General features: G+C 40.4%; 1 protein-coding gene across 6 annotated transcripts in view; it reads right to left on the bottom strand.

The window, feature by feature from the left end:
* nrxn2b (neurexin 2b) overlaps nucleotides 1–26,829 on the bottom strand; it is an 884,227-nt gene that overhangs the window by 477,955 nt on the left and 379,443 nt on the right. For all 6 annotated transcript variants that reach the window (XM_084712252.1, XM_084712251.1, XM_084712247.1 and 3 more), the window contains 4 exons: nucleotides 21,989–22,150; nucleotides 10,068–10,506; nucleotides 6,063–6,446; nucleotides 1,616–1,819 (listed from right to left, as the gene is read on the bottom strand). In XM_084712252.1, coding sequence (XP_084568378.1) covers nucleotides 1,616–1,819; nucleotides 6,063–6,446; nucleotides 10,068–10,506; nucleotides 21,989–22,150 — 1,189 coding nt within the window. The remainder of the gene's footprint in view (nucleotides 1–1,615; nucleotides 1,820–6,062; nucleotides 6,447–10,067; nucleotides 10,507–21,988; nucleotides 22,151–26,829) is intronic.

Raw genomic sequence — 26,829 nt, 5'->3', positions numbered from 1 at the left:
CCTGGTGATTAATTAGCTGGATTTTAATTATCTTAACAAGGATTAAAGCCTTAACAGATATTGAGGATTCCCTGCTGATTGTGGGTTAATTAATTTCCTTGCAAACGAGCTATGAAAATCCTGAGCAGAGCTACAGTGTCAGTCAACTGAGGAGTCATTTAAGGACTGTTAAAAGCAGAAATGGGACTGTATGCGAATTCATTTGAGGTCCCTGTTTGTGGTTGTGGGGCTGCTAGCAGGTTAAGCTGTGGCCCAGAGGACAGCAGGTACAAATGTGTGTGCAACCTCAGACAACTTCAGCTGTGAGCCGGTCTCTCTGACTGCTTGATCCGAGGGCCGCAGACATACAGGCCATTGAAGGGATGAAAAGTTCCATCTGCTGAGTCTCGGCCAGGTGGAGTGTTCATGAGGGACAGAAAAAGAGAGGAAGGAGGAGGAGAAAGAAAAGAGAGAGACAGAGAGCAGACTGGCCACCTTTGTTTATCCCACCGCCACCCATCCTGTCTCTATGGTGGCTTAAACTCCCATATTCTAGGGTGCACCTGTGTCATGCTCCTCCTGGTTCACTGCTGAGAGTCTGATCCGTAAAAAGGATCAGGACAGCCATAAAGTATCCAGAGCTGGAAGGTCATACCCATCTTCCCCTGAGCGCTAATATTCACTGCAATTAAATTTTAATAAGTCAAAAGGTCTGCATTCCTGCAGCCTGTTATTACAGGGAATGCATTTGCCCCTTTAATGAAACTATCCATCTTACTAACCCTACTCTACCCTTTCATTGACCGTCTTCACCACTAAGATTGCCTTTAAGACCTCTTTACACTCCCTCCTTCTTTGAACTCGTGTGTAATTACTTATGATGAGGATTCCTATCTCCTCTTTGAACCACCGCCGGGCAGAAGTGGAGCCAACCAGCCCCTCAGCCGACATCACAAAGAAAGGGAATAGAGCAAAACCGTGAGGAGGAGCAACACAGGAGCGGCAAGGCCACCTTGAAGCTTCTAGAGACAGGTTAGTGGGCTTAAGGCTCAGGATCAGGCCAGGGATACTGAGAGAGATGGAGCTTTTAAACAGGAGGAGGTGCTTCACGGGGAACAAAAAGGAGATGATTGCAGAGGGGATGAGGTGGGACCTGGGGGTCAAAGAGTATGGAGCAGAAATGACTGCAGGGAGGCTCCCCACAGAGAGTGAAATGACTATGTAATGGGGATACATACACATTTTTACTTTTCGTCTTATATTCCTGCAGCAAGCACTTTATTAGTTTGTGGGGGAGAAGATTCTGTATTTGTACCTCAGTTTTCTCAAATAAATAGCTTTTGAGCACTCTCACCTTTCCTCATTTAAACCAATGGGCTTAAGCTAGCTTGTTGGCTAACTGTACCCATTAAATGAAATAAAGAGTGCTCTATCATAAAAAACAAATCTGAGGGACAAATTTAGAAGCTTTTTCCCGCCCAATTATCTGACAATGGATAAAATAATGGCGTGAAACTCAAAACATCAAACATCCCTCTACACTGAGCAGTACAGGATGCTAAAATCCAGAGTGAAGATGAGGGGATGGTAAGGGAAAGGTTAGCAGTGACATCCACAATGAGTCGCAGTGGTTTACCGAGGTTCACGGTGAGCTTGATGCGGCCTCCGTCCAGCTCCAGTCGCAGGGTGTCCGCTGACTCCTTGGAGGTGGTGGCCATGAGCAGGCCGTACGCCCGCTGGGACATGAAACGCAGCGCCACATCCTCGGCCTCTGTGTGCATGGTGACCGGCATGATGATCTTCAGGTACATGCTCCCGTCATAGCTCAGCACCGTCGCCTCTGGAAAAGGGTGAAGGAGAGGCCAGAGGATTGACAAAGTTGGTATCGCATAACACAGGAGAGGCTGCTCAAGTAAAGACTGATGAACTCAGAACACAGGCACTGAGGCAAGTCCAAGTCCAAACATCTGTCAAATTCACTGTCACTTTGAATGACTGTCTGATATATTTAAACCCACAATGTGTAATTTCTGTCACAAGATCTTTCACAACAAAACAATAAGAAAAGACAATGTTTGATGACACAAAGTAGAGTGGGATCATGGGAATTGTGGTCTTTATTGTTAAATAACTACCATTGCCAATGAAACATTCGCCCACTTTCCTCCTCACTCTGCAATGTATCCTGTGTTTCCCTGGAAGTTACAGCTGCGTGTGATAAAAAAAAAAACTACCTACCTTAGATAAAGTTGTGGATTTCTCTGGGTTTGAACACAGTTCAAACATTTGAGATAATATAATAGATATATATACCATAGTACGGATACATGTTATGAACAGTATGGGCTTGAAATGCTTCTATTTCTACTGATAAGGTGACTCAAATTATCTAACATGATGGGAGTATGTCTGCAGTATGGAGGTTTTTTTTCCTTCAACACTACAAATTTAATTATGGATACATCGTCCTGATCATTACAATCAATTATTGAAGAACAAGAGGAAAAAAAACTGCCAGCAGTAGTTATCTTATTTTGTCCAGTGAACACGTCCATTTTGAACATGTTGTATTTTATTTTGACAAGCACGGTATTTCATTTTGAAAAACATTTTGTATTTTGAAAAGTGTTTTATTTCGTTTTGAAAGGCACTGCATTTTGAAAAGCACTGTATTTAATTTTTTAAAAGGGTTGCTTTTTATTTTGAAAAGCACTGCATTTTATGTCTGCATCTGACAGTGGGCTGTCAGAATTACATCAATTCCAGAGGAAGACTGATATTAAACATATGTTCATATATCAGTATTGAGAATCAGCAATCAGCCAAAATGAGCAGGAAAACATCAGCATATCAGATGCCAGCAAAATCTAATATTGTGCATCCCTATAACATAGGTGTCCTACTTTAGACATTTTATGTTAACATTGTACATTTTGGATCTACATGTAAAATGTGGATTTTCAATATTTTGTCTCATATCAAATAAAAAAGCATTTGACCATATGCATTAGCATTACATGAGATCAGATTTTCTTTTTCTGTCTTTGCTTTGAAGGTATTTCTAATACAAAAATAGCACAGAAATAAAGTAAAATGAGTCACAATAGTCAAAATAGGTGTAACTGGATGCTATATATGCATCATAAGATCAAGAGAACATTCAGTAGTGATGATCAAAGCCATACGTGCCTGTAAACCAAACACTTATTACAGTGATCAAAAGATAATATCAATCATTGCAGTGCTACACAGGCATGTGAGTGGGTTTCAAAGTTTCATGACAGCATGTCGACTACACCCGAAGCCTCAGTTGCTCTTTGTGTTTTTATTAATGCTCTTTTATGGTGTGTGCCATATAATTCTGTTAATAAATATTATCGTGTCTTCATTTCCTAATATTTGGCAGTGTGCAGAATGCGCTCCAGATTTTCTTCTAACATCTCTATTACTTTTTCATCAGATGACAAATCTACCACCCAGAGCACAAAATGAAAACATTCATTATAAAGAAAAAGGGAAACCACAAGAAATGAATACAGTATCAGCTTAGAAAAATGTCAACAACTAAAGTGCAGCTGGTTTCTGAGACATCCTTTTTCACACTAGACACGACCACAGTTACTCTCTCTAGAACCAGCCATGCCATAAATAGACTGCTGTGTAGACTGACAGTTCCCTGTGTAATGCTCTTATTTTGCAGTGTGGGCTGATGTGGGTGACCACAGGCTAACATGAGTCACTGTCACAGGGTAGATCAAATGTTTAGGTTCCAGAGGGTTTAACTAACATGACACTAAAAGATGCGGAAAAATCCCTGCTACTGGTGAAAATAAAGGTTAAAAAAAAGGTGACATTTTAAAACACTCCTCAGTGTAAAGACTCACAAATGTGATATAATCCCAATGCAGCATCATTCAAGCCAAAACAATCTGTAGAAAACAAATATTTTTTATCACCTTCACAACAGCTCAAAACACCATCAATGCTTTTAATTTTTAATTTGTGGCTTAGAGGCATCAACCCTCTGTGTTTTCTTCCTCTAGTCAATATCATCGACCGTACTTACAGGCTGCTGATCTATGCACTCAGTTTGTTTGACACAGAGGAATATGTGGTGAGATATTATAATAAAAAAGTACCCTGTGCCACGTTCCTGCAGTAGCACAAAGCTCCACTAGATGGCAGAAGAGCATCATTGAAACCACAGCTGTCATCTGAGCACCCAAAGACAAAACTGTTAAAATATCACCCTTCAAAATAAAGACATTTCATCCTCTACCTCCACTGTCCTGATTTGAATCCAATCTCTCTTTCCCTCATTACCCTCCTTGTCCCTCAAAATCCCATACTGTCATGGCTCAGTCACCCCCGCGGACGTGCAAAGACAAACCATGAAGCGAGGCGCCTGCAGCTAATTGGAATGAATCAGACGTACGTGGTGCTGTTTGACTGGCTCACCTCCTCTCTCTGTAGCACAGACGCCACCTGGGTTTGCGTGACTGGCACAGATGGCGGCAGTAGGCCTGGCTGCTCTGCCACACTGCTGCCGGGTCCTCTCAGTACTCCCCCCCCCCCCCCCCCCCCAGCCAGTGGGCCCCCTAATGCCACCCAGCCTCCGGTGGCATTTGGTTCACACATACAGTAGGTCCCTGTGGAGCTCTTACTTCTACCATACAGCAGCTGTTTGGTTGTGTCAAACACAACTGCAACACACTGTCAAATACTCATTTTACACTTGTTTTCTCACTCTGGTTTATTAAAGAATCTTTTAATTGTTTCATGTTTTGACCATCTGTGATTTACATTGCACACTTCATATATGCTGTAGGATATGATGGCTTGATTATGAGGAGTTATTTGTTTCACCGTAAGAAAAGTTATCTAGTCAGTTTGTGTGTCTTGTTTTTGATGATACAGTGGCATTTCTTTTGTGAACTGTGCCTAACACAAGTTTAGCACCCCAGTAAACCTTCTTCTTTCCTGTTTTTTATATTTAAAAATGTTACTTGCTATGTTAAAAAGAAAAGCTAATTTTTGAGATGGTTAGGACTGAATGTAGGGGGACCTGGAAATGCAACATATATTCACATCTTAAATTAGCAAAAAAGTTAGATAACTAGCTAGCTAAGCTACATCAATTAGTAGATAGTTGGTTAGGTAGCATTTTGTTCACATTAGGTATTTTAAGATGCTGTGTTTACAGGAAAGAGAACGTTGAATGAGCTAAAAAGTGTTGAACAGAGCAAAAAGGGGTGAGACTTAGGATGGGTCAGTTGTGTACTACAGAGTGCTTGCAGCGACACCACCCTTTGGTCAATAACCCAGATGCACTGCCATGTTGGAGATACTGGAATGTAAACAACAGAATGGTTTACACACTGAATATTCAATCCAAGCCATTTTTAGGATGTCTAAAACACTATAAAAGCTCAGGAAAATGTGGAAGCTGCTAAAACTTACAGAGAAAAACTTAATCAGCAAAAACTGGATGGATATTTTGAGAAACTAAGGTTCATAGATGGCAAACATCCGTACGAGCTGGCTCCTTCCATCTTGGAATGATGACCTAACTATTTTGCAATTATTTTATTTCCTGTTCCGATATAGTGAACTACCTCATTTTTTAGCAAAGCCCATACACAACTGAAGACCTTAAATGTGTATTGTGAAAGCCAAGGTAGGTGATCTTTTCATGTTCATGTTTTAGAAATTTGAATATCTAATTCTTTTAGATATTTCGAGTCTTATAGTTTATTAGTACAACTTTCTATATCAAAATGCTAACCTGAAGAATTAAAATGTCCATCCTTGACCAATTTATATTTTATCTGTTTGATCAAAATTGACTATTTTGAGCAATGAAAATCAGGAACAGTTGTAAGTTCTGTTGCAGTGCTTATGTTTAGTTCTTGCAAAATGGCCACCCTTCAGATTGATGACGAAAACACACTACAATACAATGGTTACTACTACAAACTAGATTCATACATAGCAGTTGATGAATTCTAGAGTAGTTAAAACTTTCAAGTCTTGATTCCTTCACCTGTCAAGGCACCCATCCCCTTCAACGTCATCCCCCTTACCTATCTCACAGTTGGTTCCCAGGTATCCGGTGCCGGTGCAGTCACAAATGTAGCGGTTCCAGCCCTCTTTGCACAGTCCCGCGTTGCCACAGGGGGCGCTGCTGCAGCGCTTCTGCAGTTCACGGGTGCAGAAACTGCTCACGCCAAGCGCACTCTGGATCTCAGCCAGACGGCGGACATCACGGCTCTTGCCGTCGATGAAGAGGTCGCGGACGCAGCCCACGTAGCCATAGTTGAGCAGTGCCGTCCAGACCTCTGGCGGCAAAATGAGGTCTGACTTAGACTCAGGCAGCCCACCCAGGTACATGTCGCTGTCCAGGTCCAGGATTTCACTGCCCTCTGGGGAGCTGAAGGGCATGCTGCGGCTGTTGACTGAGATAGATCCTAAAACACAGAAACACAAACAAGAACAAATGTTAACTACTTAATACAACTGCAATTCCAAAAAAAGCTGCAACATTGTGTAAAACAAATGAAAACAGAATGCATTGATTTGCAGAAATCTTTCCACCTATATTATTGAATACAATACAAACTGAAACTTTATTGTTGTGTGAAGATATACCCTTATTCTGAATGAAAAAAGGACGAATACATTGTCTGGATGGGAGCATATGTTGCTCCAAAACCTGAATGTGCCTTTCAGCTTTAATGAGGCCTTCACAGATGTGACAGTTATAACATAGACCCAATCACAGATGATGCACTTTTCCACTTCAAGTCAGTCCATCTCAGATGAGCTTGAGCCCAGAGAAGTCTGCAGCATTTCTGGATGTTATAGATATAGGGCTTTCACTTTGCATGGGACAGTCGGTTTGAATATTTGAACATCTTATCCTTGTATTGCATTTAACTGAATAGGAGTCAAAAATGATTTGCAAATAATTAAATTCTATTTCAATTTCCAGTTTACACAACGTCCAAACGTTTTTTGGAACTGGGGTTGTATTAAAATGCAAAAGAATCTTTCTGATACACTGACAATTGGAAACATCAGTTAAGCATAGCTAGTTTGTGTGCCTGAGTGTACTTCTTGTATTTAGTGAGTGATTGAAAGTGTGTTTTAATGACTCAGTGACAGAGCAAATGGTCAAAGAAGTGGGTTGCCTGATAAGGTGAGTGAGTGGGTGGGAGGTCAAGTGGGTGAATGAGTGGGCAAGTGAGTGGATGGTTGGGCAAGAGGGGCAGTAAGTGGACAATTTAAGGACATAGAACACAGACAGAGGGACATACAGGAAACAGAGAGAATAGATGACAGTAGAGTGTGTGTCAGTGTGTGTGTGTGTGTGTGTGTCTAATGTGTCTGTAATAGGCTAAATGGAGGAGAAGGGAAGCAGAATGCAGCAGGGAGTGGGTGAAACAAAAGGCCCTCTCTCTTTCTGTGATTAACGACTCCGTCTTAATTTTCTATTAAAAGCCAATTACAGCAGGAGCAGCAGTGAGATCACATGCACGCGCACGCACACACTCGCAGACACTCCTTCACACCCTTCCTCATTATAAGATGCCATTAGGGGGAGATATAATGTCCAAGGTGCTTGCCCACCTACAGACCATTCATCAGACACCAGACACTCAAGCATGCAGATGCTCCTGTTTGTGCCCACATGCAGGCAGAGACACTGGAACGCAACAAACAGGTAAACAACACTAGATGCATCATTAATAGTGTGTGTAGTCATTTCTTAGCTTTGTTTTGACATGCTTGCATGAGCTTTGGGAGCTACATGGCTTTAGACTAGTTTCTTTCTCTGTGACTGACAAATCTGTAACAACATCTGAGTCCTTTTCCAAACTGCTGCCTAAAGAAGCTACAGAATACAAAGAAATATCAATACATTAAGAATATATACATTTAGTCAATGTGCACATTTGTAGTTTTGTAAAATACTGTGGAGCTCGCAACAGAGATCTAGCATTTTGAAAGTCAATTGTAAAGCAACTAACAAATATGGCAGCCAGTCAAGGTTGTGAGTTGTGAAGTTGTTTTTTTTGCTATTTTGTTTGTATTTTCAGTTTTGTACATACAAAAATGACACAAAGAACATTTTTGTTGACATGCTGTAATGAGGTTGACAGAACTGTGAGAATACAAGATGACTTTAGGGAGTGTACAGAATTTATTAACATTTTTTAATCCTCATAAATGCTGATACCATAAAGAACTATTTACCACACTCAAAATTACGCTATTTTTGGTTTTACTGACAGTAAAATATGCAGGATTTTCCTAAAAAAATACAATATACAGAGTTATAGAAATAATCCCCATTTTAAAAAATGTCTCACAGTCATTACTTACAGTATGAGCCAATAGAAGTTAGTTAAGTTAAGTTAAGTTTTCATGGCTGCATTGATGTAAAATTATTATTAATTATTATAATTATTTTCTGAGTGGACTGTTCCAGCTGTTCTATTATTTGCATTTATCCACAGTCATTATATCAACATTACTGATAAAAAATATATATATCATAAAACATATTGTGTCAATAATTTGTGAAAGCATCAACAAACATTCCTTTAATACTGCTGCAATATTGATGGAAGTAATTTGTCAAAAAATAGTGATATTTGCTTTTTTCCTTATCACCCAACTCTAATTTATATGCTATGAGGTAGCTTAATTTACAGCAATGAATCATATTCTATATGATCGTCACTATTTTAGAGTTTACGATATATTATTTTAGGAAAAATGTGTATATCAAGATATACATTGTGTATTGTGGCATTGCCTAAAAATACTGAGATATTAATTATAAGCCATGAAGCCAAGCCCTACAACAAGTGTGTGGTGGTGTCTTATCTGCAGAGACCCTGTTCTCTGCCTGTATTGTCTTATTTTCTAAAATTATTTCACTGTGTTTGAGACATTTCTTGGCTTTTGGGCAGCTATAGGCCCTCGCCAATAGCAGCACACTGGACACAAACAGTTATATTGAGGTCCCCATTTCTCTTCTCAGCTCTTTGTTTGTGAGAACCGATCGGCGTGTTTGTTTCACTGAGGGTGGGGCTGGACTTGCTACACACACACACGCTGAGACAGAGGAGTGTTTGTTCACTGTTTTGTTCTTGCTAACACCGCTCCCTCATTTCATTCACTCTCTGTCTCTCTCCTTCTTTCATTCACTGAGCCTGGGAGGAGAGGCCAACGTTGAATGGTGCATTTACAAACAGCAACTGACAAATCCTGCATATTCTACTTTTACATTCAATTTGATAATTTTCTGATATGCTGCCAATTGACCCTTCCTTAGTCTTGCCCGTTTTGGAACCTGCTTAGATATGCTAGATATGTGCTGGGCTCATCTGTGTTGAAAAGAAAACAACATTTTGGAGATGGGTAAAATATGTTGGAGGACCTGTACAACTTACATATATATTTATAGTCACATTTTAATGTTTGCAAAATTCTATCTTACTGGCCAGCTAACAATTAATCTAGATTAGCTAGTTGGCATTTTTTTTTTTTTTGTGGCAAAATGCTAGCTAAATAGCTAGGTAATTGATATCAACCATCATATCTTGTAGCTGATGTTAGCAAAATGTTGTCTATCTATCTAGCTAATTTCTATTAAGCTAGTTCAAGTTAGCTAGGCAGTTAGCTAGCATTTTACAGGTAACATTAGCTAATTCATATATATGTATATGTTGTTTTTTCAGGTCCGCCAGCAACATCTTCTAACCATGTTCAAAATGAGTTTTCTTTCCAACATAAATGAGCCTAGCATGTACTATATCTGAATACAGGAAAGGAGAAAGTTTATCGAAGTTGCTCAACTTTTACTGGAACACAGAACAAAAACAGCCAGGACTTCAACTGGTGGTGGTGTTTCACAGGTGGGTGGGAAATAGATATTGACATGAATCTCCCTCTTGATGTGAAAATGTGAAAGATGAATGAGAATAAATCAACCGCCCATCAACATTCTGATGAAAAGTTTTCACAGTCAAATTCTAGACGAGTTGTCAGTCTCAACAGAAGTTTAAAGCAACCCTCACCTTTCCTCCCTTCCCTCTGGAAATCCACGTGGCACCATTCCCCGTCATTGACCTTCTTGTTGCTGGCCTTCAGCTTTGTTTTTCCAGAACCCATATCAATCAGCAGGTACAAATATCCGTCCAGCAGCTCCATGGCAAAGTAATCAGTCTTCAGCTCCCTGCCGGGCTTCTGCTCCTTTGGGCCCTGAGGGCGGCCGTGGCTGAACAGCAGGAGGCCGCTGGGCTCCGTGGTGCGGAAGTCGAACGAGATGGATCCCGTCTTCTTGGTGTTCCACTTAGGCAGGGAGATGTAGGACTCAGGGGTCTCGAAGGTCACGGGGTCCAGGGCAGCCACGTCCTCGCAGCGGAACACCAGGTCGCCGTTCAGGGTGATTTTGGAGTCGCGCTCGATGGCAAGCCGTGACAGCTCCAGCTTGAAGTCGTTGTTCTTGTACACCACCTGAAGGGCACAGAGGAGAGTAAGCAGTTACAAGGGTATAATTCTGTGTGAAATAGTGGCAGTGATGTCTAAGTTTGAAATAAGGCATCTAGAATTTAATTAGTACTTGAGGTTACACTTTATTTTACAGTATATTAATAAAAGGTAACAAGCAATAGTATCAAATTATATAAAACTAGAAATATGCTCTTTATTAGACAATATTAGACCCTTTATTAGACCATTGTTAGATTTTATTAGAGAGCAAGTGGGTAAACTTTACAGCACAGATCCATTATAATGAATCCTGAAGTACACTGAGATTTTCTAATGAGGGTTCAACAATAGGAAATAATACACTTAATTTACAGTACAGTCCCAAATTACACTCTAAGAAAGTCTAATAAGAGTCTTATACTGTCTAATAAAGAACTAATTTCTAGTTTGTGTTAATTTAATACAAAGTGCAGCTTGTAATGTTTCATAATTGTACTGTAAAATGAAGTGTGGCTGTATTTTAAAGTGGACTTTCCTATAGCATAAAAACAAAATGCAGCTGCAACAGAGAAGAATTGTCTGTCCATAATCCTGAGAGCCTGCAGATGCATCCTAATTGCCCAAATTAATTTCAAGTGTCAGTTATAGCGGCTGCTGGGAAATCTTGTCGGCATGGGGAAACGATGAATCAAAACATGAATGAAATACATCTTTTCTCCTTCAAATTTAGGCCAAATGAGAGCTCAGCGTTCTGATGTTCCTCACTCCTTCGCTCCTTTTGTTGACTTCACTGATGTCTGTGCGTGTTCTGGGGGGTGTGTGGGCGCACAACGTGCTCAGTGCATCAAGCTCCATCACCATTGTATAAACTCCTAACTCTTGGTCAAATCCATAAAGCGTACAAAATATTTGTTGTTGTACAAAAACTGCTGCTCAGAAATGTCAGTATTTACACACAATAAATGGAAAAAATCAAAAGGCTCCAGGGGATATTCAGACGCAGGAGAAGTGAACGTTGCCTACAGCCTTAATGCAAATGTCTCCGACAGCCTTTGATGAAATACGGCTCTATTGTTTCAGCTCAAAGTGTGTGTCTATGCCTCACTGTGTGCATTCATAATGGATTAAGTGCTAAAGGCAAAGTAAATTATCCCCGTCTTTCATAGTTTTAGTTTTCCTTTTATTTGTTGAACACTCTGTAGACAGCGTTTTGAGAGGCCGTCCTCAAGGTAATAGTGTGAAGTAGCTGAGGTCTCGGCGTTTGTTTGTGTGTGTGTTTTCCTCTCCTGACTGTAGCACTCTTCATGCTCTCTAACACACCCACACATACTCGCTGACAGGTAACGGAGAGAGAAAAAAGCCTTCTCTACATTTCTATCTTTGTTTTCCACTGCTGTCGCAGCTACAAGGTTAAGGAGATTGTCCTGCCATTGTAAAGTCCCAGGTTTGATCCTTGCAGCAGATGTGTTTAGTTGAATTGTCACTGAGTAAAGACACAGAAAAACCACCTGTTCATTGTGTCTGAAGCGTAACACCTTTCCTTTGTCAAAAGCCAGTGCCATATCAGTGGTTTTACGATGATTTTAAGCCTGAACAGGAATAGTTCACCAAAAAAGAAAATTCAGTCATTATCTACTCACCCTCATGCTGATTGAATGGGTTAGTGCTTTAGTCCACAGAACACTACTGGAGTTTCACAGAAAAACAGTGTCCCAGAATCTCCCAAACAGTTCAAGAGACTGGTGACCAGTTTTAAAACAAAAAAAAACACAAAAACAACCAGCAGTGATTTGTGGACTAAAACGTTAACGAGGGCATGCATGAGGGTGAGTAGATAAAGACTGAATTTTTAGGTGAACTATCTCTTAAACTCAAAACTCAAAACTAAAACAAATAATGCACACCATTTAGAAATTAATTTCCCTGCCTTTCAGATAGACAGTAATTTCCATTCATTTTGGTGGACCATGCAAATCATCTCACAGCGATTTGAAACTTTTTTAAGATAACAGTATCTGAATCTTTTGTTGCCAGGATTCAATTTTAAGGGTGAAATTAGGCACAATCTGGATTCACTGACACAACACTGATTATATCCTCCATCCTGTTTATCACATTAGGTTGCACCAACAATAATAAATTAATAAATCTAAGATTACATCTAATCAGTCTAGCAAAAACTAGGGTTAAATTGAATAAATCCAGATTGAAAATTAAGCAGAGCTTTGTTGTCCAATTTAAAACTAATCTCAGTTTAGTAAATTCAAATTTAGTGAAATAAATTGCAATTAAATACAGTTTGTGATGATGATATGATGCTGCTAAATTAAAATAAATCTAAAGTAAATTTACCCCAAAGTCAAAAATATGTTTTTCCACTGGCCTGTAGTCCTATTTATCCATCTAGATTTTTTGGTGTGAGTTGATGAGTTTGGGAGATATCAGTGATGGAGATGTCGATCTTCTATATCTAGCTAGGTGACATTTGGCTTGCGGTGCTCAAAAAGCCAAATGCATCTTTAAAAAAAAAAAAAACAAAAAACAAAAAAAAAACAGTGTCTGTTTCCAGAAATCAAGACCCAGGTTATCATGAAACACAGACCTTTTTGTGAGCAGTTTCATGTAGGACCTACTTTCTTTCTAGAGTAGAAAAGAAAAATAAGCATTTTTTATTTTGGGGGGGAAATGTCCCTTTAAAATTAGATTGTTTGCTAACTAGTTAAAAAGGTAACCAAACAGCGCACTGTTTAGTAGCTAGTTAAAAAGAAAGAACTAACCTGAGGTTTAAAAACAGGCAGATATTTAATCTTTCTTAATTTTAGGATAAATGAAAAGTGCAACATAATTTAAATCTAAACCATGATTAAACAAGATTTAAAAATGAATCCTTGTTAGTGCAACCCAGCCTCAATACAGCGATAGTGAATGAATGAATGCTGCATCATCATCTGTGTATTAAGTCACCATTTGCTTTTGTTTGCACTGGCCTGTTTTCATATTTGCAGCACTGAAAGGCTCGTCTTGTGCAGTGTGGTTCACTGTATTGGTTTTTGACTATCTAATTTCACCAGACTGCTGCTGTCATTCCTCATTGTCTTTCACAGTGTCTCTTTCAAACGCCCTCCAATCTACCTATTTTTTTTCCACATGTAAGCACACTCTCTGTCTACATCTCCCTCTCCCTCTCTGTCAAACACCACACCTACACACAGGCACAGCAAGAATCAAAAGAACACAGATATGCTGGGTTATTCTTGAACTTAAGCCTCCTTTGGTTATCTCCTATATTGGCCACGCTGCCACATGTACTGTACACCTCATAATGTCGTCATTAGCAGAGATTAGTCCTGGTAATTAGCTATGATAACGCTAAAACTGGCAGCTAATAAGGCGTGAGCTCGCCTGGCTTAAGGTGTTAGGGAAAGAGAGGGGTAGGTGAAAGAGAGAAAAGGCAGTGGGAGGAGGGAGAAGATTTATTTTTATTTTATTTATTTTCAGGTATTTATTTTTATTTACCCATGCTGCTCTGTCGCTACAAAAATGCAACCTGGTTATGCTTCTTTTTTCTTTTTTTTTTTTTTTTTTTTTTTTTTACAAAGGATCATACAGCTTGTAGGGAAATGTGAGGCAGGAAACATGCTGTACCAGAATACTTTCAGGCAAGTTAGTGTCTGTAATGTGGCACCAATGACTGATTTTGAATACCAGCCTAGGTCTAAGCTAGTATTGGGTGGACAACAAGGAAAATTATCTGCAGACTGCGGGGCCGATTCTCAAAGAAAGGATTGCAGCCGCTGATAGCACCATGAATTGTGCATCACTTGCAAGCACTATCTGCCCTGTGTCAAGGTCAAATACACAAAAGATAAGGCACTGATGATATTACAGCTCAAAAGATCCCCATAAAGTTTTACAGCTCAGTCCAATTTGGACTTTTTTGCAAATTTTAGCTGTGGTCCCAGTAGTATTTGTTCTTAAGCTGCACTGGAGGAGCATATCACATGACATGGTTTGGTAACGTTTGCATAAAAAAATATACACTTGCACGATAAATACTTTTTACTCATCTTATTTGAAATAGAATTTATTGTAATTCTAATTACAACTAGACCAATTGTAATTATCTATTAAGTTCCTCTACTCTTTCATTCATTTCTATCTACCAGGATGTCTCTCACTTTTGCATGACTCACTCTGAATTGCGCGTCTCAGCACATAAAGAGCTTTTTTCTCTCTAACTCTCCTCTATGCTGGACTGTCACAGCACGTAACCATCATCTCCATGTCTCAAAGCACTAGTTTTCATGTTTTCCTGTGTCATTCCTTCGTGGTGAACATCAGGTACTGTACTGTCTGTGCTACCTTCGCCTGGCTACAATCACTGCTTCCATGACGACTGGAAAGTCTTTGCATTACACCTCTTTGAAATGCGCTTCATTTACCACTAACTTTCCGAAGATGCAATACTTTTCTCTCTAACTGCCTGTGGCTATCAGCACTGGTGTTAGTGAATTGGAATTTTTTTTTTGCAATTAAAAGGGCTAATTTTTGCGCAAATGTGCAAATAGCACCAGAACTCTGAGACATTATTTGCTTGATAGTGCAGCTAAGGGTGCATTTAAGAATCATACAGTTTCTTTTTGTCTTATTTGTGCAGGTTTAGCAGCTGCAAAAGATTGAGTGTTGTCAAATTGGCATGAATTTTAGTTTGTACATGACATGATGATCCCTAATGATACAATAAGTATTACTGATCAAGGACTAAGATTTTATTTTGACAGGACAGGTGAAAGGACAAACTGATGGAGCTTGAGATCTGATTATTATCATCATTATTATTATTGTTTGTTGTAGTTGTAGTATTTTTTTTTTGTGTGTCTTTTTTTCCACAATTTTGTTGTTGCAAATTCAATTTCCCCCCATGTATTGTCCCTGTCACTGCCAATTCCTCCTGTTTGGAGCATAAAGGGAAGCTTGTTCAGAAAATATCGGGCTGTAATCGGGTTCACACTGAAATATACTAATGATGGATGGGTTCTGGTCAGGTTCAGACAGGCCTGATTAAAGTTTTAGGTCTGACAGGGGGAGAGAGAATTCAGGGTGATAACATGCATTAAAGGGCCACCGGCTGGAATCGAACCCACAGGTACTGAAAAGGACCATACCAACTGAGTGGCCGGAGCACCCTGTTCCCTAATGCTGCTGGGAAAGTTAAATAGTTCAGCAATGACAATCACCAGCTTTCCATTATGTTTGCTGTGGTATTCTTCTGTCCTCAAATATGTATCCTAAGATAAATTCAGACCACTTGACCTTCCCTCAGCAATAAAATCCAAAATATCAAGATTCTAAGTTTGCCATGAAGTTTAAACTGATACACTGATGCTCAAGAGTGGATAAGCCTGCCTGAGCTCTCCTCCAGCATTGTCATCACTATTTGGTACTAACCAAAAATGTCAACTGTGAACAAAAGATAACTAAATGTAAAAGACACATTGCTGATGAGGGGATGGGGGCTGCTAGCAGGGCATTAGACTATAAGTCTAAATCTGGACAAGTCTTGACATCTGCCTTACAGTGAACAACCCATATTTAAATGAAGACCAGCAACAGCTGAATCTGGTGTCGCAAAAGATCTTTCAACACACTAATCAACACCAAACAATGCATTTCTCTGAGATTTGGTCTCTTACTCATTAATATGCTCAAACTAGTTGAGAAGGCAGAGATGGGACGTCACAAGCACAATAGCAGATTATCATGACAGCTTTCAATATGTCACTGACATCAAGACTTCTAATGTCAGAGGGATTTTGTGAAATCCAACGTGTCGCCAATCACAGCAACAATGAGGGCAGGCAGCCAGAGTTTAGCTCGCCGTAACGTCTGCTGTGATTGACTATAGACAGCACGTGAGCTTCAGCACCAGCAGGATTTGTTCAAAAGTTTGGAATGGCAGGTTGTGCATGGCAAACATGTTTGTTATTAATGGGTCAATTTAGATCATCTGTGAACCTTTAATCTTTTCACACGACTGCCTCTGGTGTAAATTTAAGAGCTTTGTATTAGGTTTGATCCAAGCAGCTGTCCGTGTTTGTTTTAGTGCGAGTGCCCAAATCCAATTGTTGTTTAGTGTGTTCACTTTAACAAGGGCAAGACATGAAAATCCTGCGTCAGCCAGTCATTAAGTTTGTGACAAGCTACATTTTCACAGTCACTTAAGTCTTCCAGTGTGTCTTTATAGCAAAAAAGATACAAATACAAAAGGGGTAGCCAGGGGGAACAAAAAAGCCAAAAGCAGAACGCAAACGAAGGTGGGAAAATACAAGAGAGAGGTGTTTAGCAGGAAGGAAGGCAGGAGAAGATGGTGGTGAATGACAAATTAGAGGAAGACGAGGGTAACGGAGGGACAAAGCACTGCACTGGAGCACCAAAGTGTGTGAAGCATGCAGGGCCCACTGTGAAAGGTGTATCAAATAATCTGTGCCTTTGTAAATGGCAAAGGACCCAGACAATCTGCTCTCAGTCGGGGGCAGGTTCTGTATAAATGCATGTGTTGACTCAGCATCTAGACCATATGCCTTTCTTTCATATCCTCAAACCCTTGAGGGTGTCTGGCTTTATACAGACATTTGTAATATGTCCTCTTCAGTATTGGGAGGGCAGATCTCGACAGCTCATCTAACGAGCCAAATCGCCCGCTGCAGAGAGGTTCGCTGGCTTTGTCCGCTAATAAAAAGACCGCTGTCAAAGGTTTTAAAAAGTTTGAAATCTTTGTTCCCTCTTTTGATTTGATGATCACTTCAGACTTCTGAATTTATTGATTTGTGCAGCAGAGGCTTTGGGTGTCTTTGTGCTGGATTAACTTCAGTGATCTTTCAAAAGTCAGGATGTATGTGGCTCCGACATGGACTGTGGACTTTCTCACTGTTTAAACAGTACAGCTAACACAGGGCCAAAGGAAGCCTTCCTCAGGGGCAACTCCATTGATTTGTTTTGCCATTGAGAAACTCCACAAATCTAAAACCTTGCAGGTCTACAGTACAAAAATAATATTTTTTTCCCAATATACCTGGGATTTTCTGTGTTTGATGCACCCAAATGCTACATAATGAGCCTGCTTTTGCACAGTAGATTCAATCAATCCTTTCAGGTGTTAATATGAAGTCATTAACAAATACTTTATGTATTTATTGACCCAAGTGACATTCATATGGTTTGTGATGTTCTTTCAGCATTACTAGACATTGCATTGATTGCTGTTGCCTTGGTGATAAGGAAGCGCAAATGTAAGGGCAAAGAACGGGCTGTGCAGCAGCAGCACTCCAAGTCTCAAATGAATGTCGACTTGCGGTAGCTGGGGTGTGAGAGGGGGCGATGGATGACTCCAGGAGATTTTATCGCGCAACAAAGGTGAGACTAGGTGGAAGGTGCCGACGAAGAGATAGAGCATCAATATGAAGTTGGGAGGGCATGAAGGGAGTGAGAGTGAAAGAGTGAGGGCAAGGAGGAGGGCGAGAGCATTCATCCAGCGCATGGAATCAGTCGAAGAAATCAATTTTTAATTTGGCCGTCAGGATGGCAAAGCTGGCGTACCAACAGCGCTACCATGGACTTAATTACATAAAACTGCCCCTGAGAAAGGCGAGATGAGAGGCAGAGGGAGTGATGGGAGAGGTGGGAAGAGTGAGGAAGACAAGCAAGGAGGGGAGAAAGACTGACATGGAGGGAGGGGTGTGAAATGGGCGATAGCAAGGTCACTGTCTGGGAGAGAGATAGGCAGGCGGAGGTTGCCGTGGAGAGACAGATGGCGACGTGCTGAAGAGAGAGGAATCTGTGGAAACAAGACTGGGGGGCTAGAGGAGCAGAGACACCCGATTTCACACCTCACCACTCTGACTGGGAGCCTAGAAAACACACACATACATCACTCAGCGTATGATCATAGCATGTGGGTGACTTTGAACACACACACATATGAGGACACACACACTGCAAATAAAAACTTCATAGGGCTTCAGTGCCTCTTTTGGTGCCTTTTTACTCTTCTTCTGCTGTGCTCTTCCTTTGGATTTCTGCTGCCTGGAGGGTACTGGCCAAGCGTATCAAAGGCGTTTGACCACGGTGGCGGCATGAAAGCCTTGCCCCAGACCATAACACCACTGATAATCCGAGCTGTGCCACTGAACTAGCACAGGATGAAACACGCCGCTGTCTACCCCCCGACCACTTACTTTCCTCTTTATTTCCAGCTACTACTACTTTACCTGGTGCTCTCAGTTACTCTCGTTGCGGGTTTTCTCAGTGCCTTTCTGCGTGGTTACCTTTCTGACTGAGTTCAGCTGATGTAGTCATTAGAGCTTGACCGCGGCTGATGTTAGGTCCATAAGATTCAAACACCAGTGAAAACAACCAGTAGGCCAAAGCCTCTAGCGAGCTGTGGATCAAACACTGTATCTTTCTGACCTGGAAACTCACCTTTAAGAAGCAACAAACTACAGGGTCTCCAGTGTATTACTAAAAAGGTCTGCATGGAGTGACTCACATACAATCGCTTGCTATATTTTTCTTGATCCGCATGGGAAAATTCATCATCGGCTCCTTTGTATGGTGCACGAAGCATTCTTGAGGCCATGCCTTCCTCAAGGCCCATGTCAGTCCACATATGGTGTAAAGAAATATATTTATTTATGCGTCTGTAGAAACATGAGCACCCTGAAGCTACGTGTGCAAACATAAAAGGAGTAAAATAACTCCACACATAAAAGATATTCAAAACAGGACCTTCTTATTTGCCTAGGTGCTAATCTCAGTGCCATTCTGTATGTAGACTGTTCACCTTGGCTGCATCTACATTTAACAGTACAATATAGAAATTTTAAAATGCTAGCATCGGAATTAGGAGAAACTGCCTCATGTTGTCATCAAACTGTTTCCCTTGATTTGAAGAAAACAAGAGTTTAATATTCTATACCCCTGCCACACAATGTTTTGAGACATGTTTTTGCAGTGCCGACCCAAACCCAAGCTGCTAAATGAAAAATGCAGCCCTTGGCAGAAGGTCAAACAAGAATGCCAGTGTCGGATGTTTGCAGCAACACCACTTCTCTCCTGGATTTGTGTGGGGCTTTTTCTCTTCTGCTCTCAACCATATCTTACGTCCACCTCAAAACTTTCACTTTTTCAGTGAAAAAGTTCCAATTATATCTGTAGCCGATGAATGCTGGGCCATTTCTCTTTGAGACATTTTCACTTTTAAACTTGCACTTCAACAGGATGGTTTGAATTTTTCTAAGGCAGGGCTGTATGAAGTATATATCAATAGTCAGTGTATTATCCATATTAGATGGTTATCGCCACACCCCCTGTTCAGAGAAGCAGCAGGGATACTAGTTTAAGAAGCTTAGCAATGTACTGCTGTGTTTTCAGTTTAAGTGTTTGCTATATTTAGAATATTTTCACCACTTAACCTTGCAGTCAGACAGCCTTTCCTGACAGGGAACTGCCATTATATGAACCATATATCACTGTCCCTAGACTCAGACTCAAACTTTGGCAAAACTACTTCGCACAACAGGGAAGTTACTGGTCTACTGCTGCCTAAATCGGTTGGTTTGTTTGTGTTATCATATGATATAGGTGAATCTGAAAAAAAACAAAAACTTTAAAACAAACAACAACAAACAATAACACAAACAAACTGATTGAGACAGCAGTAGTCCTGCAACTCCCATGTTCTGTGAGGTAAAATTGCTGTTTTTTTAAGAAGTCTGTTGTCTTTGGAAAGCGTGATATTTGGCTTTTGTAATTGCACTTTTCCCATCAGAAAAGGCTGTCTGATGGCCTGGTAGCTCAGTTGCGTTTGCCACATGTACTGAGGATGTAAGGGTTTGATTCACGCCTACAACCCTTTGCTGCATGTCATTCCCCCGTTCTCTCTCCTCCTTTCCTGTCATATCTTTGGCTGTCTTATTGATTAAAGAAAAAAAGAAAAAAAAGAAAAAAAAGAAAAGGCTGACTGACAGCAAGATAAAGTGGTAAAATTCTGGTGGCATTCTGAATATACACTTAAACTGATTGAATTTTCAAGTGGTCAAAATATGTTTTGCTGCTGACCCTGTCCACAACAGTTTATTGCTTAGTTTCCTACACTGGTACTTTCTGGTTCTCTAAACGGGGGTTGTGCCAAACTGCCATCTAGTGTAGGTAATACATTAACTATTGATAAGTACCTAATACAACTCCACTTCAAAAATCTGAACTATCCCTTTGAATATTTCATTTTCTCTGAGTCTATCCAACAGTCTTTAACACTCTGCTCTCCAATCATCTGCTCTGACGTCACATTCCCAGCACTATGCTCACATTGTGTTTTCATTTTCACCTCTATTTGTTGCTTTTAGCTCTTGCTCTTGTCTGTTTTCCTACCGTTCACACCCCACCTCCCCTCTCCCTGAGCTCCGTCTGTACATTGACTGTAAATCCAGCCTTGTCTTGATGAGAGAGAGGATAGTTAAACGCCTTGGGAAGTTTAAGACCCACTAGGGATCCTTCCGATAGCAACCCAAATAATGAAAATGTAATTCTGCAGGCATAATTAAGTTAGAGATAGGGCGATTACTGTGCGATCCATTAAAAGTGATGGCAAAAGTAATTACTTATTCAATCAGCGTGGTTTTATGAGGAAATGCGACGGCACCATGTTGCGTCGCCTCTATACAAGTCATTACATTTACAAGGGCATAATACTTTAAGCTGTGATTGGTCCTCTTGACAGCTTGTTAAACCATGAATTAAAGCCCTGGTGAAAATAAAAGTCTTATTTTGTCAAAGTTGAAGAAATAAAGTTTTTATAAGGCAACTGTCCTCTACATATCCATCCATGTCTATATGTAGCTGTCTTTCAGTGTGTGTATCATTGCATGGCTATGACTATAAATCTGAATTGTCTGTGATTTTCTACCATCTCACTGTGGTGTGTGCAACGCCTGTGGATGTGTTTGGTCTGCAGTGTGGTGAGGAGGAGATGGAGGAAGCATGAAGGAAATAAACACTTGAAACAGATTCAGGATACTGTATGTCTGACACCTCCTACTCTCAAATGTGGGAGTTATATCCACACAGACTGGTGATTCTCAAGTGACTGTGTGAGAGTCAACACGAATGTGTCAAACAAGGTGTGTGTTCTCACTGCAACATGATATGTTTATGCATTTCTCTTCATTGGCATTTGATTTGGAAAAAAACAACCTCATTGGTAGCGTTGAGACACTGATATTGATGTAAAGAGGTAATCAGTTGGCAAAAAGATGCCCACACTTTGCCATGGTGTGGGCGACCAAGTGTAATATTTTAAAGAAATCACAAACTGCGGGTTGGTGAGGCCGGAATCGTTTCCGCAGCAAGTATCTATTAACATGAGGCAGGGAGATACAGTACAGAGTGTGGTTGGATGTTTGATCAGATATATATTAAATATAGTCACAAACTACACAGAGCCACTCACGTCTTTCAGGCAGCCCATGAAGTTGTTGCTGACCGGTGATCCGGGCAGGTCGGCGGTGTTGGGGCTCCCTCCGATGTAGAAGAAGTCATCGGAGCCCAACATGGTGTAATCCTCCTGGGTGTAACCAGTGGTGGTCAAAATACCATCCACTGAGATGGTCACCTGGCATAGGCATGGCCCAAAAGAGACAGATGAAAAGACAGAGATAGAAAGACACAGAGTAGGGATAGACAGAAATAGAGAATGATGAGAGTGGAGAGAAATTAGAAGAATGAGGAGGAAAAACAAGGAAGAAAGTGGATTAAACACTGGTGATAGGTGGGGCCGTCCCCTGTGTGGTAATCGCTTGGTTGGTTGCTTTTGGTGCCAGTCAGACTGAGGGCTTTCACTCTAGAGTGCAGTTGCTAAGAGAAAACCAATGGGACAGTGCTGTGCTCACCGTCTGATCACTGGAAAAATCTTTCAACTGTATCCTACCTTAAAGACATGTCAAATTCAATACAAGTAATAAGCACTGCTAATAAACATTGAGAACTACCTAAACCAAATACACTGAATCAAAATATTTCACCGAGCCAAGTGCAAAAACATCATTTTACAGGTGACACTATTTTTACAACAACCTCGCCTTCCCTGTGATTGGCATAGCTTTTCCTCTGCTGAGCCAGTCCTCTCTCAAGGAACTACCAGTAAAAATAAATCCCCTTTCAATATTCAATTGCCTCTAGTCTCGTCTTTTGTGCAAGGTTACACATTCTGCGCTGCACGTTTGATCGCTAACAGAGCAGAAAGCGCCGAGCAGAATCAAACACACAGCCGCAAGCTGATGGTATGAGATCGTGTGGATTGAAATGCAGAAACAAGACCTAATATCCAAAAAATAATTTAAAAACCAGATGCATAAAGGGTAGATTTTTGAGGCTCCTCTAGGCTTTTCTGTGAGATAGCTGTCTTTTTTACTTTTTAGCTCAAATGGTATTTTGATGTCTGTAATATTAAGTCTTGGTACCCTCGTACTACTGGAACGTGTCTAACCTGATCAAAAAGAGTTTTAACCTAAATAATGACAGGATGTGTGGAGTACATCCTTGCACTGATGTAACACAACACAAGAAGAGGTGAAACAACCATTTTAACCTGACCCTACCCTGTTAATACAGAAGAATAAGTCAAGATATGCTTAACTGAATTCACTCAATTAGGATGCTTCTCAAACGATTATACAGACTTCCCTTCATTCCAATTTTCCAGGAGTCATCACAAATAAAAACCTGTCTTTTTACATAATACTCATTACAATGCAGCAAACTGTGTTACTTGTTGAAAATGTTAATATGTATAATTTGGCTAATTGTATCATATCATGGCTGTATTTGTTATCAGTGCCACAGCTATGTTGCAATAGAGACTTCCTGCCAAATAACGCTGTTTGATTTGGGAGGGATTTTTGCAGTTAGTGACCAATTTATTGTCTAATTATCCTAATAGAGCTGGCTGGGGCGAACGTGAAGCACTCATGTCTCTGATTCAACATCTGCTATTCTGCATAAATGTACACAGCTTAAATACAGCACTGCAGGGAGCCTTGTACACAACCATCTGTTTTTCATTACCTTTGCACACTTGAAAGTGATGCTAGCACAAGCTAGCTTCATTTGATCTGAGGTCCAACTTCACATTTTGGTCATTTAGTGTGTGATTATGCTTATGGCAGTACTTCATTTTGCATTTGGATCTAACACACTACCCTACACCACTGTTTACTGTATTTTTGATAAGCATAACTTTTTGTTTTCTGAACAATACACCAAGGAATTTCATTTAAACAAAACTAAATAAATACAAACAAAAACAAAACCTTGAACTACAAATGAAGTGCGTTACCACGACTAGGGCAGAAAGTATTTTAAAACAGGGTGTAAACAAACCTTAGCAACTGCACTCAACAGATCAGTCGCCCCAGCTGAGTGCTCGTCTTCTCTTTTTCTTGACTGTTTTGTTTTCACTTTTCCTTCTTTTTTAAAAAAAATCCGTACTTCCCTTCTGAACAGGGCAACTCATTTTTATGTCTGCTGTTGCTACTTGTTGAGAAAGAGCGATCATATTGGCCAGATGTATCTGGCACGAAGAATCTGTGGTTGACAGTGCTGGTGTGGTAGGGTCATCTTTGAAGATCTCGGATAGGGCTTTCAGCAGGGCAAATTCGTTTGTTCCACATTGACGAGAGAGAGCTAACAGGTGGCAAAGAAGGAAAAACAAGGGGGCCGTTTCAATGTACCTATTGTCTTTGGCCAAAGCCATCAAACCATAGCAAGGCCGCTTGTCAAAATAAGGAGAAGGATAGATATATAACCTGAAAAAAATCCTGAAATTTAAATTTTGAAGTGCTACAGGACATCAACACATTTTATGGCCAGGTCTTTATATTTGGGAGGATATTTCATGGACTGTTGTTGATTGTCCATCTTCAGGATGGGATATACTCAACGGGGCCATGAGGGACTACCATTGGCTAGCTGCCAGACACCTATAAAGTTTCCAGCTAAAGAGGGAAGATTACAGTTCAGCAATGTATTTGTTCTGTCTTTCTTTCATTCTCTTGTCCTCTCCATCATCCCAGATTCCACTTAAATGGTCCATTGAAGCTTTTAATTTATGCAAGGTATCAAAAAACTACCTGGGGCACTCACATTATATTAATGGATTCATTGTGTAATCAGACGTTGGACCTAAACAGCAATTAAAACCCCACAGAGACAACATGACAAAGATCCAAAATAAGCACATGCATTATTAGTCCAAAAAAAGAACAAGAGGAAAACAAATATCCAAGTGTTTCCTCTGAGGTAACTTTGTAATTATTCACAAGCTGGCTGGTCTTTGCTTCAGCCAGACTGCAACATTTGTCCCTCTGAGAAACATTACGAACACTTGCATCACTGGCTGGAGGAGGGAGAGGGTGCTGATATCACAGGCTGATAGTGGAAATACCCTGGTGCTCCTGCCCTGGAAGCCATGAAGTTTGGAGGGATTCCAAAGGCCTTCTGATTTTGAAATATTTGCTGCAAAATGCAGACAGATCATTCCTTTAATGATTTCAAGGAGTAAAATATTAAGATCCTACCGAAGAGATTTTGGCTGCATATTCTTTCTGTGTTAATTTTTTAGTCTTATTTTTCAGCATGGAGAAATATAGCTTGATCATAGCCTGATAATATTGTAGTTGTGGGTATTTTACTTCAACACATCACCAAGACATGACAGGTGGTCCTGTGTTACTGACCAACAGCAGCTGAGTAAAACATAAAATATTAATATGAATATGTGCTCCATGCTGGAGCCCCCCCAGGGCTGTGTGCTCAGCCCCGTCCTGTACACGCTGTACACCCGTGACCGCAAACACTAGCATGGAAAGAACTCACAGATGACACCACCATCATCAGCTGAAATTCAAACAATGAGGAGACATTGAATCAGGAATAAATCAACAGCCTTGCAGAGTGGTGAACAGAAAACAATCTACTTCTCAGCAACAGCAAAGCCAAGATGCTGATTGATGATTTTAGAAAAATGGAGGCAAAGATACACACCACGTGTCTACATCAGAGGAGCTGTGGTGGAGCAGGTGAGCAGTTTTAGGTAGCTGCAAATCAGCATCACAGAGAAACTGTCATGGACATCACAAATCTCCACCCTGGATAAAGAAAGCTCAAAAACAGCTGTATTTCTTTAGGAAGCTTAAGAGAGCTAAATTCCTCTACCAAGTCCTCATTACCTTTTACAGAGGATTGACAGAAAGTAAACATTACAAACTGCCAGCAAAGCACAGGACGACACTGCAATGAGTGATTAAAACCACCCAGAACATCACTAATACCCAATAGACCACTGCTGCCATCTGACAAGAGATACACAAGTATCCACTGTCATACCACTAGATTATAAAACAGCTTCTTGCCCTCTGTAAGACTGCTTAATTCATCCTCAGCACTCCATCATGAAAAATTGTTTAAGTTTTATTTATTCAACAGATGTACTGTATACAATCTTAATGTTCTTTGAGAGTAGCACCATCTCGCTATATCACCATGTGTTGTATAATGATTAATAAATCTACCTTGCATGTTGTATAATCTAGATACATCTGTCGTAGCGCTCATCCTTCTGATCTCGAGGCAAATATGATCGAGGCACAGAAGCAGCTAACAGCAGCAGGTCACTAAAACCACAAAGTCTCTTTAAAGCTTCACTTGAGCAACAGCATGGTGATATCTGCATGGGTGAACCTCCAGCCTTAGCTCCCTCTGTTCTTCCTCTACACTTCATGGTGATAACTCACAAGTAAATTTAACAGTTGTTGAGATGCTGGATGATCACTAAATGAAGTAACACCAAGGTCTGCGTTCCCTCGATTATGAATGTATTCAAAATAATCAAAGTATTAAGTGATGACATCCACAGCAGCCAGGGAAAGTGTCTTTGTTTTTCTGATGCAGTTTCTTTTTTTCATACAACGCTTATCTCATTGTTTACTGTCTGAAAACAACTGTGATTTCTCTGGCTAGGAAAAATATCTTACAGAGATCTAAGCATGTGCATCAATATGGTCTGAAAATAATTCTTTGTAATAGTGTGATCACAGTTTCATTATTGAAACATAGCCTAGTGTGATAATCTAGGAACAACACCTGATAAATACAAAAATATTACTGGCTAATTAGTGCGCTTCTAGCATCCCTATCTGGTCCTTTTCTTTCAACAAATAACATGCTGCCACTGAAATAAATTTATATTGAAACAGGACAGTGTATGTAAGACACATATGTAAGTCCAAAGCCCAC

The sequence above is a fragment of the Lutjanus erythropterus genome, chromosome 23 (genome assembly GCF_056507025.1).
Source record: "Lutjanus erythropterus isolate fLutEry1 chromosome 23, fLutEry1.hap2, whole genome shotgun sequence".
Taxonomy (NCBI): Eukaryota; Metazoa; Chordata; class Actinopteri; order Lutjaniformes; family Lutjanidae; genus Lutjanus; species Lutjanus erythropterus.
Note: the sequence above shows the minus strand (reverse complement) of the source record. Positions and strands in the feature narration are given on the sequence as shown.